This window comes from Globicephala melas, unplaced genomic scaffold (genome assembly GCF_963455315.2).
Source record: "Globicephala melas unplaced genomic scaffold, mGloMel1.2 SCAFFOLD_724, whole genome shotgun sequence".
Taxonomy (NCBI): domain Eukaryota; kingdom Metazoa; phylum Chordata; class Mammalia; order Artiodactyla; family Delphinidae; genus Globicephala; species Globicephala melas.
This window is the reverse complement of record NW_027207866.1, coordinates 49,083-65,154: the sequence shown is the minus strand read 5'-3', so window position 1 is coordinate 65,154 and position 16,072 is coordinate 49,083. Positions and strand designations below refer to the sequence as shown.

The following is a 16,072-nucleotide window of genomic DNA, read 5'->3' as shown; positions in this document are numbered from 1 at the left end:
TTCACAGCAAGCACATGAGAAATACGGGCAGGGCGAGCTCCAGTCCCCTGCCCGCGCTCCTGCCAGGTCTCCGCGTGAGTCTCTGGCGTCCTGCCCCAGCCGGGCCAGCTTGGGACGCCCCGTGGATCCGGGGGCTCTTAGGGGCCTTGCGAACCCAGCGGGCCGAGGCCGTCTCCCCCTGGGCCCTGCCGTTCCTGTTGGCTGCAGACGCATACCGCAAGCTCGAGGACGCTGGTGTCCAGTTTCCCTTGACCTTGAGGACCCGGGAAGATCGTACAAGCCATGGCTATGACTAGCCTCAGATTGCCCAGAAGTGTTTTAAGAAAGCCAGATGCCTGGATTGGGCTCTGCAGAGCGCTACGAGGGACACCTTCACATAAACACTGTGCTTCCTGGAATCGATACTTATATTTGTCTAGTACCAAGTTAAATGCTTCAAATTATAAAACATTTTTCCATAACATTTTCTCACTGAGATTCTCAGGGCTTTTTATATCTCAAGAATATATTTTATGGGCTTCCCTGGTGGCGCAGTGGTTGAGAGTCCGCCTGCCGATGCAGGGGACACGGGTTCGTGCCCCGGTCCGGGAAGGTCCCACATGCCGCGGAGCGGCTCGGCCCATGAACCATGGCCGCTGAGCCTGTGCGTCCAGAGCCTGTGCTCCGCAACAGGAGAGGCCACAACAGTGAGAGGCCCGCATACCGCAAAAACAAAACAAACAAACAAACAAACAAAAGAATATACTTTCCCATTTTCCATAAGACTCCAAAGTAATGTAAACTCTAAAAGATCCACTAAAAAGATTCTGCAAAAAGTGGAAGATGAAGGGGACTCATGAGATAAATGAGCAAGAAGAGGAGCCAGAGGACGACCCCAGTGCAGTCAGAGACCATAAGGACCTGGACAAAGTAGTGCAGGCTTTCCGATATGATGTTATCCTGAAGACGGGCCTAGATATCAGCAGAAACAAAGTGGAAGATGCATTCTACAAAGGTGAACTCAGGCTGAACGGGAAAAAATTATGGAAGAAAAGCAGAACGGTGAAAGTGGGAGATACATTGGATCTTCTAATTGGAGAGGATAGAGAAGCAGAAACAGTGATGAGGATTCTCCTGAAAAAAGTGTTTGAAGAGAAGACCAGCAGTGAGAAATAGAGTGGTGTTACGGCGGTGGAAAAAGTTAAAATTGCCTAAAAAAAGTACACTCAAATAAATGGGATTGCTTTTTAGCAAAAAAAAAAAAAAAAAATCCTTAACAAAATAATAGCTAATAAAATTCAGCAATATATAAACAGAATTTTATACCATGACAAGGCGTTTATTCCAGGGAAGCAAGGTTGGTTCAATATTTGGAAGCCAATCAATACAATCCATAATATTAACAGCCTAAAGAAAATTCATGTGATCATATCAACTGAAGTAGAAAAGGTTTTGACAAATTCAACAATCACACATAATAAAAACTCCAGAAAAACAGGAATTAAGAAACTTACTCAACTTGATAATTTATTTAAAATTTACAGCTAACATTATACTTAATTGTGACAGACTGAATGCATTTCCCCTAATATCGGGAACAAGGCAAGGATGGATGTCTGTCCCCGCTGCTGCTATTCAACATTGTGCTGGGAGTTCTAGCCAGTGGAATGAGGCAAGAAAAGGAAATAAATGCATAAAAACTGGAAAGAAAGAAAGAAAACTACCTTTATTTGCAGATGACACGATTGTCTACAGAGAAACTCCAGGAACTGTTTAAAATAAAATAAAAACCCCAAACCCTCCTTAAACTGATGTATGAATCCTGCAAGGTCACAGAATAGAAAATAAACATTCAAAAATCAATTGTGTTTCTTATACTATAAATGGATGTGTTATCATCAAAATTAAAAATAAAAATTATAATTCCTCAAAAAATGAAGTACCTACATATAAATCTAACAAAACACATACAAAATTTATATGCTAAGAACTACATAACAGTGATGAAAGAAATCAAAAAAATTAGTAAATGGAGAAGGATTCTGCATTCACAGATTGAAAGATTCAGATGATAAAAATGTCAATGCTCCCCAAATTGATACACAGGTTTAACAAAATTCCTATCAAAATCTCAGTTATACCCTTTATAGATATGGACAAGATTATTCTAAAATTCACAGAGAAAGGCAAAGGGACTAAAATAGCTAAAATAATTTTGAGAAAATAAAATAAAAAAGGAGGAATCAATCTACCTAATTTCAAGACTTAGTATAAGGTACAGTAATCAAAATTATGTACTATTAGAGAGAGAGACAAATAGATCAACGGAACAGAACAGAGAACCTGGGAAAAGACCCACACAAATATGCTCAATGGATTTTTGATAAAGGAGCAGAAGCAATTCAGTGGGGGAAAGAACGTTTTCAACAAATGGTGCTGGAGCAACTGGACGTCCACTGGCAAAAAACATGAATCTTGACCTAAGTCTTACACCTTATACAAAACTTAGAGATCATGGACTTAAATGTAAATGGATCACAGATCATGGATTAAATGTATCATGGACTTAAATGCAAAATGCGTACGTAACAGCCAGGACTACACAGGCAGGAGGGATGCAGAAAATCTTTGGGATCTAAGACTAAGCAAAAGAGTTCTTAGACTTTACACCAAAAGCGTGATCCTTAAAAGGAAAAACTCACAATCTGGACTTAATCCAAATTTAACACTTTTGCTCTACTAAAAACTCTGTTAAAGGGATGGAAAGACAAGTTCCAGAGTGAGAGGATACATTTGCAAAATACATATCCAACAAAGGACAAGTATCTAGAATATATACTGAGCTCTTGAAACAACAGTGAAAAAGTAAATGGTCCAATTAGATCACAGGCAAAAGTCATGAAGAAACATTTCACATAAGAGGATATTCACATGGCAGCTGAGCACCTGAAAAGATGTACAACATTACTAGTCACTAGGGAAATGCAAATTTAAACCATAATGAGATATCACTTATCAGAATGGCTAAAATAAAAAAAGTGACAACAAATGGTGGGAGGATGTGAAAAATGTAGATCAGACATACATTGTTCATAGGAATGCAAAATGGTACAGTCACTCTGGAAAAGGATGTAGTAGTTCCCTAAAAAACTAAATAGGCACTTGCCATTCAACCCAACAACCGAATGCCTGTGCTTTTAACCCAAAGAAATGAAGACCGATGTTCACACAAAACCTGTACACAAATGTTTACAGCAGCTTTATGCAAAATGGCCCCAAACCGGAAACAACCTAGATGTCCTTCAACAGGTAACGGGTTAAACAAACTGTGGTATATCCAAGGAATTCTACTCAGCACTAAAAAAGGAATGGACTACTGATACATGTAAAACCCTGGCTGAAGCTCCACAGAATTAAGCTGATAAATCCATTTATATAATTTTTTTGAAATGACAACATTACAGATATGTAAAACAGATTAGTGGTTGTCAGAGAAGGATGAGAGCATGGGGTAAAAGAGAAGTGGGTTTGGCTGTAAAAGGCAACATGAAGGATCCTCCAGTGAAGCAAATGATCTGTATCCTATATGTATCAATGTCAATGTGCTAGTTGTGATACTGTATTATATTTTTACAAGATGTTACCATTTAGTGTAAAAGTACAAGGGATCTCTTGTTATTTCTTACAACTACATGTGAATCTACAATTGTGTAAAAAAATAAATAAACTTTATGTGCACCCATGATCATAGCAGCATTATTTATAATAAAAGGTGTGTCCATCAATGAATGAACAGATAAACCAAATGCATTACATACATACCATGGAATATTATTCGGCCTTAAAAAGGAAGGAGATTCTGACACATGTTACGTCATGGATGAACCTTGAGGACATTACGCTAAATGAAATAAGTCAGTCAGAAAAAGACACATACCGTGGGATTCCACTTTTATGAGCTATCTAGCGTAGTCAAATCATAGAAAAAGTAGAATGGTGGTTTCAAGGGGCTGGGGGTATGAGGGAATGGAGGGAATTAATTACTTAATTTGTGAGGAATTTCAACTTGGCAAAATGAAAAAATACTGGAGATTGGCTACACAACAATGTGAATATGTTTAACATTACTGAACACTTAAAAACACTACTGTACATTAGAAATGGTTAAGATACTAAATTTTATGTTATGCACATTCTACCACAAATGAATTTTTTTTAAAAACTAAAAAAAAAAAGACCTTCACAATGGTGATTTCTAGTGCACTAGGCAGAAACTGTCCTCAATAGAGTGATAAAACAGCATTGATTTATCAAAATCTACATTTTCCTTTCACAAGATGAATACCAAAGCTCATTAGATATTAAATTCACAGTATCTCCTTGTGTGTCATACTGGTCAAAGGTATCAAGTTTTAATAAGAAATATGAGTTTCATCTCCTTTGGGTCATTTGTGTTCAACAACTACCACAGTACACAGAGGATGCTAAAACACGTGTGCTGAGCACTAGGGCCCATGAGTACAGCACTGAGGGAATAGAGACACCCCATCCCATGTACCCTGGTTAATTCCTTCCTATCCTGAGCCCTCTCCACTCCCCAAGTTTAAAGTCTTATTGAATGCACTGTGCAGACAGCAAACTTGAGATGTGTTTCCTGTGCATCTACTGTCCTTCAGTCTTCCAGCTGCCAGGAAACCAGAAACAAAACAAAGTCCATACCTTCACACAGCCCATTCTTGTGGGAGGAGATGACTCTGTGGTACAGTAACTAAATTTTATGCCAGCCAATGGAAAGCGTTAGAAATAAAAATGAAGGGGTATGGTGGGAAACCAAGGCCGAAGGCAGAAACCGGGCTGAAAAGAGGTGGGTGAGAGCACCTGCCAGACCAACACCAGCCCCTATCCTGTGAGGACATCTGAGAAAGTAAGCCTCGTGAGGGAACACGGAAGGGGAAAATGCAGAGGAGATTCCCTAACAACTCACTGCACGGTTGTGTGACGGTGCTGAAATAATCTGTGCTTTTTTCCTCCATTTCCTAATATTTCTGACATAGCTACTACCGTGATTATTATTAAATAAAAAAAATAACCTATGAAGTAAAAGAGTGAAGAGGTCTCTCTTTTTTCACAGGAAAGGAACTCTAAGATGCCAAGAGGACAACAGACGAGGACTCCAGGGCATTTGTTTTCCACCATCTTTGTCTGCACAAAGGCTCCCAAAGGTGACAAACAGCCAGGACTACACAGGCAGGAGGGATGCAGAAGAGCATCTTACAAACTCATGCCCTTCCTGTATTAGTTTTTCTCTGCTAGGGCTGTGGGGCAGACAGCAAACTGGCTGGGGTCCTGGAAAAGCGGCCATGCAGCTTAGAGACAGGCAAATATGGGGTTCTCAAAGACCCTTGAAGAAAACACTCACCGGGGGCAGCTGGAGGGCAGTCACCTGCTGTGCGTCCCTCAAACTCGCTTCCTGAAGAAGGGAAGTGTCTTGCAGGACTGAAAGAGATCAGAAATGGATAGCTCATAAAATCCTGAGTCTCTTTTTTCACCTGTAGAAAGAGGATTACCAGATGATGCACATAAAAAGCACCCGCGGGACTTCCCTGGCGGTACAGTGGTTAAGAATCCGCCTGCCAATGCAGGGGACACGGGTTCGATCCCTGGTCCAGGAAGATCCCACATGCTGCGGGGCAACTAAGCCCATGCACCGCAACTACTGAGCCTGCACTCTACAGCCCACAAGCCACAACTACTGAAGCCCACGCACCTAGAGCCTGTGCTCCACAACAAGAGAAGCCACCGCAAATCACAATGAAGAGTAGCCCCCGCTCGCTGCAACTAGAGAAAGACCGCGCGCAACAACAAAGACCTAACATAGCCAATGAATAAATAAATAATTTAAGTAAAAAAAAAAAAAAAAAAAGCACTTGCAAAATAAGGATTTCTGTCACTTTGCTTTCAGACATGTCAGTGGGGGCAGTAACGGGGAATGCCTGGGGTCCAGTTGGCTCTGCCACCAACTAGCTATGTGACTCCCTGAAGGTCCAGGGACGTCAGCTGTATCATCCACAATACAAGGGAAATGAAGGTTAGAGGTCCATGGAGTAAAAGGGGTCAGTAAGAGCTGTTAGCAATTAAGATTATTGTGGGACTCCAGTGTCATATAAATGTATACATTTATAAGTTTATAAATTGCAAAGCTCTTTAAGAAAGACTATTATCTCTATCAGATGCTCCTGGAAGAGCACCTCCCACAGTGCCCAACCACCATCACTCAAAATGTGTACACATTGTAGTACTGGGATCATCTCACTCTCCCTTATCTTGGGCTCCCAAGCGCTTCTGCTACATTCTCATATGATTTCTCTCCCCTGACCAGCATGTGCCCAGGCTTCTGCAAGAAGTGAGCCACATACCTGGCCCATGGTGCAGCCATGTCGAAATGAGCTGTGTTTCAAAAAGGTACCCCTTTCACAGAAGAAGCTGCACTATCACCTCTCAGTTTGGAGACAATCTGGGAGGTTACCCGCAGCTCATGATGTGAAATCAGTGTCAAAGCTAACATTAGAAGCCAGTGTTCCTCACCTCTCACACCTGGGACATAAAGCGTTCGGCAAACAGCAGGGGCAGGTGTGGCTATTTGGAACGACAGCCTGAGACAGGAGCCAGCTCAGACCAGCAGTGACACTGGGGTGGGGGTGTGTGAGGAGAATTCCCCACGGAAGGCAGCCTCATCACTCCGCTGCCAGCAGCTCAGGCTAGGTGGGCATGGATTCGAGGAAGGCATGTTTTCATTCTGCTCTCATACCTACCACCTTCTGGGGTATAAAACACAGCCCTACCCTATCTTTCACCTGATAAATGAGCACATCGACGCTTTAAAGATTACTTTGGACAGCTTTCAGCCTCTAAGCAAAATCTATATTTGGGGGAAAAGCTTCAAGATTAGGAACTATATGGCTTTTACTGGAAGTGCTTCCCAATGATAAATCACCTGAACGTTTAAGGTGTCAACAGCTAACTCTCATCATGCCTACTTTGTCCATTCATTATTGCTCAAGGAAATGGAAGCGCTGACCCTTTTGCCCCAAAGCCCATCCATGGTAGCTGGATCATCTCAGAACTTCACCCGGAAGTGAGCAGGCTGCTACAGTTCCTGAAGCACCTCCTCCTCCTGAGGGTCCTGTCATGGCCATCATCAACCTGCATAACCCAGGCTGCTTGCACATGCATTGTTTATTTGGGCAAATGGTTGTTTCTCATGCCTGTGGTTATGGGCTGAATTGCACCCCTGCCAAATTCATATGTTGAAGTCCCAACCCCCAGTACCTCAGAATGGGACTAGATTTGGACATAGGGCTTTTCAAGAGATAATTAAGTTACAATGAGGTAATTGGGGTGAGCCCTAATCCAATATGCCTGAGGCTCTTATAATAAGAGGAGATTAGGACACAGACACAGGGAAGACCATGTGAGGAAACAGGGAGAAGATGGCTGTCTAGAAGCCAAGGAGAATCAGGTCTTAGGAGAAACCAACTCTGCTGATACCTTGATCTAGGACTTCCAGCTTTCAGAACCATGAGACAATAAATTTCTGTTGTTTAAGCTGCCCAGTCTGTGGGACTTTATTATGGCAGCCCAAACAAACTAGCACATCTGTCTTGACTTTTAACCAAGGAGAGGCTGGAGCGTTAATTTGATTTGTACAGAAATCAGTATAGTTTCACACATAAAGAAATGTAATATGTAACTTTTAAAAACTGAAAACCTTATTACAATGACAAGGACAACTTCTGTGAATCATAGGAACGCATTCCTGGTCTCCTCATACTTTCTTTTTCCATCTATAACTATAGCACAACTGTAGCACAACTCTGCCCAAACTAACCCTCACACCCTACAGGTCACTTCCTTCAAACTGAGAGCACCACTTCTTTCCATGATGATTAATTACTTCAACTAGAAATCATGGGCAGGAATTCCCTGGTTGTCCAGTGGTTAGGACTCCATGATTCCACTGCAGGGGGTACGAGTTTGATCCCTGGTCAGGGAACTAAGATCCCGCATGCTGCATGGCACAGCAAAAAAAAAAAAAATCAAAAAAATCCAAACAAACCATGGGCAGCTCAGGCCCCCTGTTCAGTATTTTATGGGTATCCAGGCATACCTCATTTTATTGCACTCTGCAGATATTACTTTTTTTAAAAACTGAAGGTTTGTGGCAACCTTGCATCAAACAAGCCTACTGGTAACATTTTCCCAAAAGAATTTGCTCACTTCACGTTTCTGTGTCACATTTTGGTAATTCTTATAACATTTCAAACTTTTCCATTATTGTATTTGTTACGGTGATCTGTGATCAGTGATCTTAAATGTTACTATTGTAATTGTTTTGGGGTGCCGTAAACCATGCCCATATAAGACAACAAACTTAACTGATAAATGTTGTGTGTGTTCCAGTGGCTCCCATACTTCTCTCCCTCTCCTCGGGCCTCTCTATTCTGTGAGACACAACAATACTGAAATTAGGCCAATTAATAACCCTACAATAGCCTCTAAGTGTTCACATGAAAGGAAGAGCCGCATACCTCTCACTTTAAATCAAAAGACAGAAATAATTAAACGAAGTGAGGAAGGCACGTCAAAAGCTGAGACAGGCTGAAAGCTAGGCCTCTTGCAGCAGCCAAGCTGCAAATGCAAACAAAAAGTTATTGAAAGAAATTAAAAGTGCTACTCCAATGAACACACAAGAAAGCAAAACCGCCTTATGGCTGATAGGGTGAAAGTTTTAGTGGTCTGGAGAGATCAAACCAGCCACAACCTTCCCTTAAGCGAAAACCTAATCCAGAACAAGGCCCTAGTTCTCTTCAATCTATTAAGGCTGAGAGAGGTGAGGAAGCTGAGAAAGAAAAGCTTGAAGCTAGCAGAGGTTGGTTCATGAGGTTTAAGGGAAAAAGCCAGTCTCCATAACCTAAAAGTCCAAGGTAAAGCAGCCGGTCATCCAGAAGATTTAGCCAAGATCATGAAATGAAGGTGGCTACACTGCACAACAGACTTTCAGTTTAGACAAAATAGCCTTATATTGGAAGAAGATGCCACCTATGGGGCTATCAGAGCTAGAGAGAAGGCAATGCCCGGCTTCAAAGCTTCCAAGGTCAGGCTGACTCTCTTGTTAGGTGCTAATGCATTTGGTGACTGTAAGTTGAAACCAGTGCTCATTTACAATTCCAAAACTACTAAAACTTCCCTTAAGAATCATGCTACATCTACTCGGCCTGTGCTCTATAAATGGAACAAAGCCTAGATGACAGCACATCTGGTTACAACATGGTTTACTGAATATTTTAAGCCCACTGTTGAGATCTACTGCTCAGAAAAAAAGATTCCTTTCAAAATAGTACTGCTTTTTGACTAGTCACCCAAGAGCTCCCTGATGAGATGGACGAGATTAACATTGTTTTCATGCCTGCTAACATAACATCCATTCTGAAACCCACAGGTCAAAGAGTACTTTCAAGTTTCAAGTCTTATCATTTAAGAAATACATTTCACATGGTAATAGCTGCCATGCACAGTGATTCTTCTGACGGATCTGGACAAAGTAAACTGAAAATCTCCTGGAAAGGATTCACCGTTCTAGATGCCAGTAAGAACATTCACGGGAATTCCCTGGCAGTCCAATGGTTAGGACTCGGTGCTTTCACTGCCGGGGCCCAGGTTCAATCTCTGGTTGGGGAACTAAGATCCCACAAGCTGCGCGGCACAGCCAGAAAAAAAAGAACATTCATGGGAAGAGATCAAAATATCAACATTAACAGAAGTCTGAAAGAAGGTGATACCCATCCTCATGGATAACTTTGAGAGGTTCAAGACTTGAGTGGAGGAAGAAACTGCAGATGTGGTGGAAACAGCAAAGAGAACCAGAATTGGAAGTGGAGCTTGAAGATGTGACTGAATTGTGACAATCTCATGATAAAACTTGAATGGATGAGGAGTTGCTTCTTATGGACGAGTAAAGAAAGTGGTTTCTTGAGATGGAATCTACTCCTGGTGAAGATGCTGTGAAGACTACTGAAATGACAACAAAGGATTTAGAATATTATCTGAACTTAGTTGATAAAGCAATGGCAGAGTTTGAGAGGACTGACTCCAATTTTAAAAGGAAAGACGTTCTGTGGGTAAAATGCTATAAAACAGCATTACGTGCTACAGAGAGACTGTTCGTGAAAGGAACGATTCAATGGATGAGGCAAACTTCATTGTGGTCTTATTTTAAGAAACTGCCAGGCACCCCAACCTTCAGCAACCACCAACCTGATCAGTCAGCAGCCACCAGCATGGACGCAAGACCCTTCACCAGCAAAAACATTTCATCGTGCTGAAGGCTCACATGATAATCCGCAATAAAATATTTTCAATTAAAGTATATACATTGATTCTTTAGACATAATGCTATCGGACACTTAATAGACTACAGTGTAAACACAAATTTTTTATGTACTGGGAAACCAAAATTTCATGTGACTCACTTTATTGAGATTATCTCCACTGGACAGACCAGGAAACTGAGGCTTGCAGAGTTTAGAAGCATGCCCTGGGTCATACCTGGAGGATTCAAAGCCAAGTGTATCTGCTGCTAAAGCCACCTGACTGTGGCCATTGGTGCATTTTGTACAGATATTCAGACACGTCTAGCCAACATCCATGCTCCAAGTCCTGAAGATACCACCCTATCCCCTAGGAAGCATTTTTATATTTCTTTGCAATATTATAACAATCCTGAGAGCGGAAGTTGCTTGGCTGGGGAAAGAGCGGTTCAGAGAGACAAGAGGACATGGCCATGCTCAGCTCCCCACACAGGCCCTATTGGGATGGCGACGGTGCCCAGCTGTCCCCAGACCAACAAAGCCGAGAGGTGCGCCCTCAAAGAGACAAGATGATGCAGCCTCAAAAACACCTACCCATAGTAGAGGTCCCTCTGGGCAGACCTGGCACCCATGAAGAGGATACTCTCATGAGATTCTGATTGAATTGCTCTAGGGAAGAACCAGACGCTGAAAATGGTTCCAGGCTACTTAGGGGGAAGGAGAGAACTAAAAATGTCAAGAGCTACTTCCAATTGCACAGGACTAGGTACAAACACCCCTTCCCCACTCCCTTGGGCTCCCTACCTGGGTCCCCGCTGAGCTGGCCCGAGAGTCTGCTTGGAAGCCCGGGGCCCTGAGCCAGGGCCATGGGCTGGGCGTCCTGGCTCTTTGCAAGGTCACTCTGGGGTTCTGCTGGCAGCCGCTCCTGCTCCTGGTCTGGAGGGCTGTCCCCATCGTCAATCACCACGGGGTCTTCACAGTGCTTGAGCTGCAATCCCAGAGAGGGCTTTTCAGAGCTCGGTGGAGGGGTCCCTGGCCAGATGAGGACCAGCAACTGTGCCAGGGACTGGGCAAACCCCTCCCTCCCTGGGCCTGCTGACTGTTGACTCTACCACTAGAAGCTCAGTCCCAGCCTTGTACAGGGCTATAAAGTGCGGGGGCGGGGGTAACATAACCATGCCACCAATGAGGGCCTTTAGGGAATGGAATCTGCTTTTTTAGAAAACCAAACTTCAATGTGGGCATAACTGAAGCACATAGCTCTAGATGGAATTCCTCATCCCTGGCCAGGGGACGCGTGACCCCACCAAACCATCAAAGCACAAGGTGGCCCCCCTTTCCACACCTGCTGCCCAGCCCCACTCTCTCCCTCTCCCTTCCCATCCTCCCAGCCAGCCCAGCCCAGCCCAGCCCAGCCCCCTCTGCTCACCCATTGCCAGGGTCTCCCCGGCTCTCGTTCCAGTGCCTCCACAGCAGCCACAGCCTGATCGCCACTCTCAGGTTCCTGGGCCCGCACCCAGCCCTGGATCTCCCGGGGCAGGATGGCCAGAAACTGCTCCAGCACCAGCAGCTCCAGAATTTGCTCCTTGGTGTGCCTTTCAGGCCGCAGCCAGCCCCGGCACAGGTCCCAGAGGCGGTGCAGGGCCTCCCTGGGGCCCGCCGCCTCCTGGTAGCAGAAACGTCGGAAGAGGCGGCGGGAGGACTCGGGGCTGGGAAGCTCACCCTGGGGGCTAGGGTTCTCTCCCGGTGGGCTCCTCATTTTCCTGGGCTCCTCACTTTCCTTCGGAGCCAAGACTCGGGGGCACAGGGCTGTGGGCATGATGGGATTTGATGGGGGTCAGCAGCAGAAGACGACCCTATTTCCAAACAGAAATCACTGGCTTCAATGTTCTGGTCTCCTGCAGTAGTTTTTTGGGGGTGGTGATGGGAAAAGTGAAAAAGCCCACAGAGACCAGCCCTTGGGAGAAGCCCTGGGACATGTGAGAAGTGTCAGTGTGGATGATCCTTAAACAAAGGGAGAGAAGGAATGACCCCATTCCCAAAAGCATCATTTTGTGATTCCCCTAACTGGGTGACTGGACAAACAAGGCAGGGAGTCCAGGAGAAAATCAGTGGCATTTCAATGTGGCACTGGCGTTCCAAGCATCCCAGGAGATCAACAGGGCCGCATGCAGGAGAGAGATGTAATTAACGCTCTGTGGTACCTTCGGTGTCCAGGTCCTCCTGGAAAGGACCTGAAATGGACGAGCTGAGAAGGCCGCTATCTTGAGGCTTCAGAGCCAAAGTCACCGTCCTTGCCCTTGAGACCTTTACAAAATGAGCTAGAAGGACAAAGACAGACATGCACAGGAAAAGTCTTCAAAGCTGATCCAGGAAATTCATCCTGCTGGTGGCTAGGGCTGACGATCAGTGCTAGACCAACACCGACTGAGAATCGGCCTTGCTCAGCGGACTATGCACTGGGAAGCAGGGAATAAAGCAGACAGCCTAGGAGATCCCCAGACAAGAGATGGAGAAAGTCAAAAGAGGCAGCCACATCCCGAGTTTCCTCCAGAAAAATAACATCATGTATTTAAAAACATCAGTGCTTTCAGACGAACCTCCACCCAACTCACTAAAGTCTGAATAGTAAACTTTAGCGTATATTTAACGATGTCTGGACCTTCCACCTGGCCTCCACCCATCTTGCCTTCTCTTCTCTTCAGACCACAATGAAGAAAACCACACACACCTCACAGACCTTTCTCAGGCAGAGCAGAGGTTGGGCACTCATGGCACAGCCTCCATATCTGTAGGGTGGGGCTCAGGGGCCCCTCCACCTCCCCAGTGAACACATACAGAGTGACATCAGAGAGTAGCGGCCACTACTCAAAACTATGGGACCTAGGGAAAATGAATGGCACATGGGGTCGCACACAGTCCCCCCCTCCCACCATAAGGCCTCTGAGATCCTTGGACATGGTCACTTGCCCTCCTCACCAGGTTTATGAGGCTCCCCAGCATGCCAGCACCTTAATCTTAACAGCTCAGTGCCCCCACCCCCCAAGGGTTCCGTGCAAAACGCAGGCCTCATTCCCATTTCACAGGAAGACAAGTGTTCTTCACAGAAGAACAACAAAGCCACTGTATGGCAATCAGAAAAACCCAAATCTCTATACCTCTTTGCTTTCCAACATGAAAACAAATACAGACTGGCATAAAAGGACTTTGAGGGTATCTGGCTGGACACGCTACAGCTTGCCCCACCTCCGGAGTTCGTCCAGTGTCTGCTCCTGCATCTGACACCCAATCTCAGCCTTACTCACTTGCCACGTTCCATGAACTCAGCCATCACACACCTGCAGGGCCTCTAGGTTCCTCAGGTCTGCACCCACCCTGTGCCCCACCCTCAGTCAGTACTCAGATACCCGCTCTCGGGCATCTGGCTCTAGGCTCTGCCCATCATCCCTAACCAGACAGCCGTGTTCCTGTCACCCTAGCACCTGGCACATAAGAGTCTCAGAAATGATGTGTGATGAATGAATTAACGTTGGTCCAAGAAGATCCCACAGGGGGGCGGGGCATGCTTAAAGAAGCTCTAGGCGGAGGAACAGAGCTGGATCAGCAGAAAGAGGAGGGGATGGGCATTTTATGGCAGGAAAAAGGGCAAGCCTTTCCTCGCTCCAGATCTCTCTCCCTTTTCCCTCTCTCCCTTTCCCTCCCTACACATACACACATCCACCTCCACTTTACCCAGTTCCCGGCTCCTCACCTCACAGCCTGGAACTCCTTCCCTGCGTCTAACTCAAATCCCTCCTGCGGCGGAAGTCTGCGGCAGCAGCTCCTCATCCTTCCAGCCCGGTCCCCCGGGTGTGCTTCCTGAGGCGGGTTCTCTGCAGAGGCCACTCCGTCCCTGGCTAGCCGAGCCCCCGTCTCCTGCTCATCCAGAAAACCACGGCTCCGCTTAGGAGGGAAGAAATGGTAGCAAATGGAGGCGCCTGAAAAACAACATTTGTGTTGTCTTATCCCCCTCCCCGGAGACTCACCGCACGGCTCCTGGAAGCGAGGCAGGGCGCGCGGGCCACAGAAGCCTGGGCCGCCTGGGCCGCACTCACCGCCGCGCCGCGTCCCAGTTGGCGGGCCGTGCAGGCCTGACCGCCTCCGGAGCCCGCCGGACGCGGAGGAAAGGAAAGGCCGAAGCCCTCCGGCTCCCTCCCCTGGGACACTTCCTGCTCCGCTCTAGGACCGGGGAGGTCTCCGCATCTCAGTGGTTCGCTCCTCCGCCCCCCGGCCGAGGTGTGCGCTGGGGGTGACATCCGACACCCCCGGCCCGGCCCGGCCCGGCCGGCGCGCCCCGCCCTGCCACGCCCCGCTCCGCTCCGCTTGCGACCCGGCCTAGGAGCTTGGCCGGGGGCCTTGTGGGTCAACCACACCGCCTCTGCCCTGCCTCCCCGCGGGCTCGCGCGGGGGGCGCGCGTCGAGGCGGGGCGGGAGGCCGGGTCGTCGAAGGCTCAGCTAGGACCGCGCCTGGAGGCGGGTGGCAGAGCGGGGGGGGTGCAGAGAACACGGTCAGCAGGAGGGCTCGCGCGGGTGCGCCCTGCCGTGGACAGCCGCCGGTGTGGGAAGGTTGGCCTGGGGGCTCCTCTCTTCGCTGTTCTACCCCTTCGGACTCCCACACGGGCTTGGGGACGCCCGGAAGGGACGATACTGGAGCCGAGGCTGAATGCTGGAATTGGGAGGGGGAGCGGAGGAAGAAGGCTGCCGCGCACAGTGGGCCGCTACATTTCAGAATCCCGGTGTGACCGCCCCGCACCCCGCGCCCTGACAGGTCCAACCCCTTTCCAGCCAAAACCCCTCCTCTAGGTCCGGCCCGCGGCCGCTGAAGAGACGAGGAGGACTGGAGAACGTGAGTCACCTCCCCTATTCGTCATCTATCGGATGCCCAAGGTTTAAGCTCCGGCTTTTGGGGGGTTTGTGGACTTTCACAGCGGCCCTTACACATCCCTTCTGAGCATCAGGACAGCTCTGGGGAGTGCGCAGAGGAACTTTGGTCAATCCCGGCCCCCAGTGGGTGGTCGGAGTGCTTATTGCTCCCTTAAGTGTAGGGTGTAGCTAGCTGTTCACACCGAGGCCGAGGGACAGGTTAAGGGACTTTGACTTGAGGTCGAGGGGCCGTGAGGGGCAAGAAGAATTAGGGCCTCTGGACCTCTAGATAGGGCTCCTTGCCACTGCCTTATGCTGAACATAGCTCAGGGACTCAGAGGGGTCTTCCTGGGGTCATCCTTAATCTTCCAGGTTCTTGGGTTTGGGAGCAAGCATGTATCGGGTCCCTGAGCAGGCCTGATTCCCACCAACCCTTCTCTTTCTTCATCTGCCTGGCACTGAAGTTGGACTCCCCCACGGAAGAAGGCAGAGAAGTGTCTACATCTCCTAGAGGTGATACACTACTGCAGATAAATGATTTTTCTCAGATCAAGTAGGACAATACCAGTTCCCTGAAAGAAAGTGGCCTGGTTGAGCAGGTGGGAGAGAGGTGGATGGACTGAGGACCGGGATTTCTTAGCAGTGTTGCTTTTCCTTGGACTTGGGAGCCTTTTGTTTCTTCCTCTCAATTATGAATAATCACTCCTGAGTAGGGGAGTTACTGGGAGCCACCATTTGCCGAATGCTTGGATTCTGTGACTTTTGCAGGAGATGAATCAAAGCAAAGGAGTAACGCTCATTTTTGTGTAAAGTGATTGTTCCCC

General features: G+C 47.0%; 1 protein-coding gene and 1 pseudogene across 2 annotated transcripts; one reads left to right on the top strand and one right to left on the bottom strand.

Moving 5' to 3' along the window:
- Positions 1 to 282: 282 nt before the first annotated feature.
- On the top strand, positions 283 to 1,213 carry LOC115865474 (mitochondrial transcription rescue factor 1-like; annotated as a pseudogene).
- A 4,191-nt stretch (positions 1,214 to 5,404) lies between these two features.
- On the bottom strand, positions 5,405 to 14,691 carry LOC115865465 (zinc finger protein 496). 2 transcript variants are annotated; one of them, XM_060293191.1, is made up of 7 exons: positions 14,441 to 14,691; positions 14,098 to 14,323; positions 12,551 to 12,667; positions 11,776 to 12,202; positions 11,151 to 11,334; positions 8,568 to 8,667; positions 5,405 to 8,480 (listed from the first exon to the last, which is right to left on the bottom strand). In XM_060293191.1, exons 4-6 carry the CDS (start codon positions 12,163 to 12,165, stop codon positions 8,645 to 8,647), a joined length of 597 nt encoding a protein of 198 aa, XP_060149174.1. In that variant the 5' UTR covers positions 12,166 to 12,202; positions 12,551 to 12,667; positions 14,098 to 14,323; positions 14,441 to 14,691; the 3' UTR covers positions 5,405 to 8,480; positions 8,568 to 8,644. The 2 variants fall into 2 exon arrangements, with proteins under 2 accessions (XP_060149174.1, XP_060149175.1); XM_060293192.1 differs by lacking the exon at positions 8,568 to 8,667.
- Positions 14,692 to 16,072: the final 1,381 nt, after the last annotated feature.

Coding starts and splice junctions, on each gene's coding strand:
- LOC115865465 (XM_060293191.1), bottom strand. CDS start 12,165: ATGCCCACAGCCCTGTGCCCCCGAGTCTTGGCTCCGAAGGAAAGTGAG. Junction 11,335..11,775: donor CGGGGAGACCCTGGCAATGG/GTGAGCAGAGGG, acceptor CTGGGATTGCAG/CTCAAGCACTGTGAAGACCC. Junction 8,668..11,150: donor CCAGCTCAGCGGGGACCCAG/GTAGGGAGCCCA, acceptor TTGCATTTGCAG/CTTGGCTGCTGCAAGAGGCC.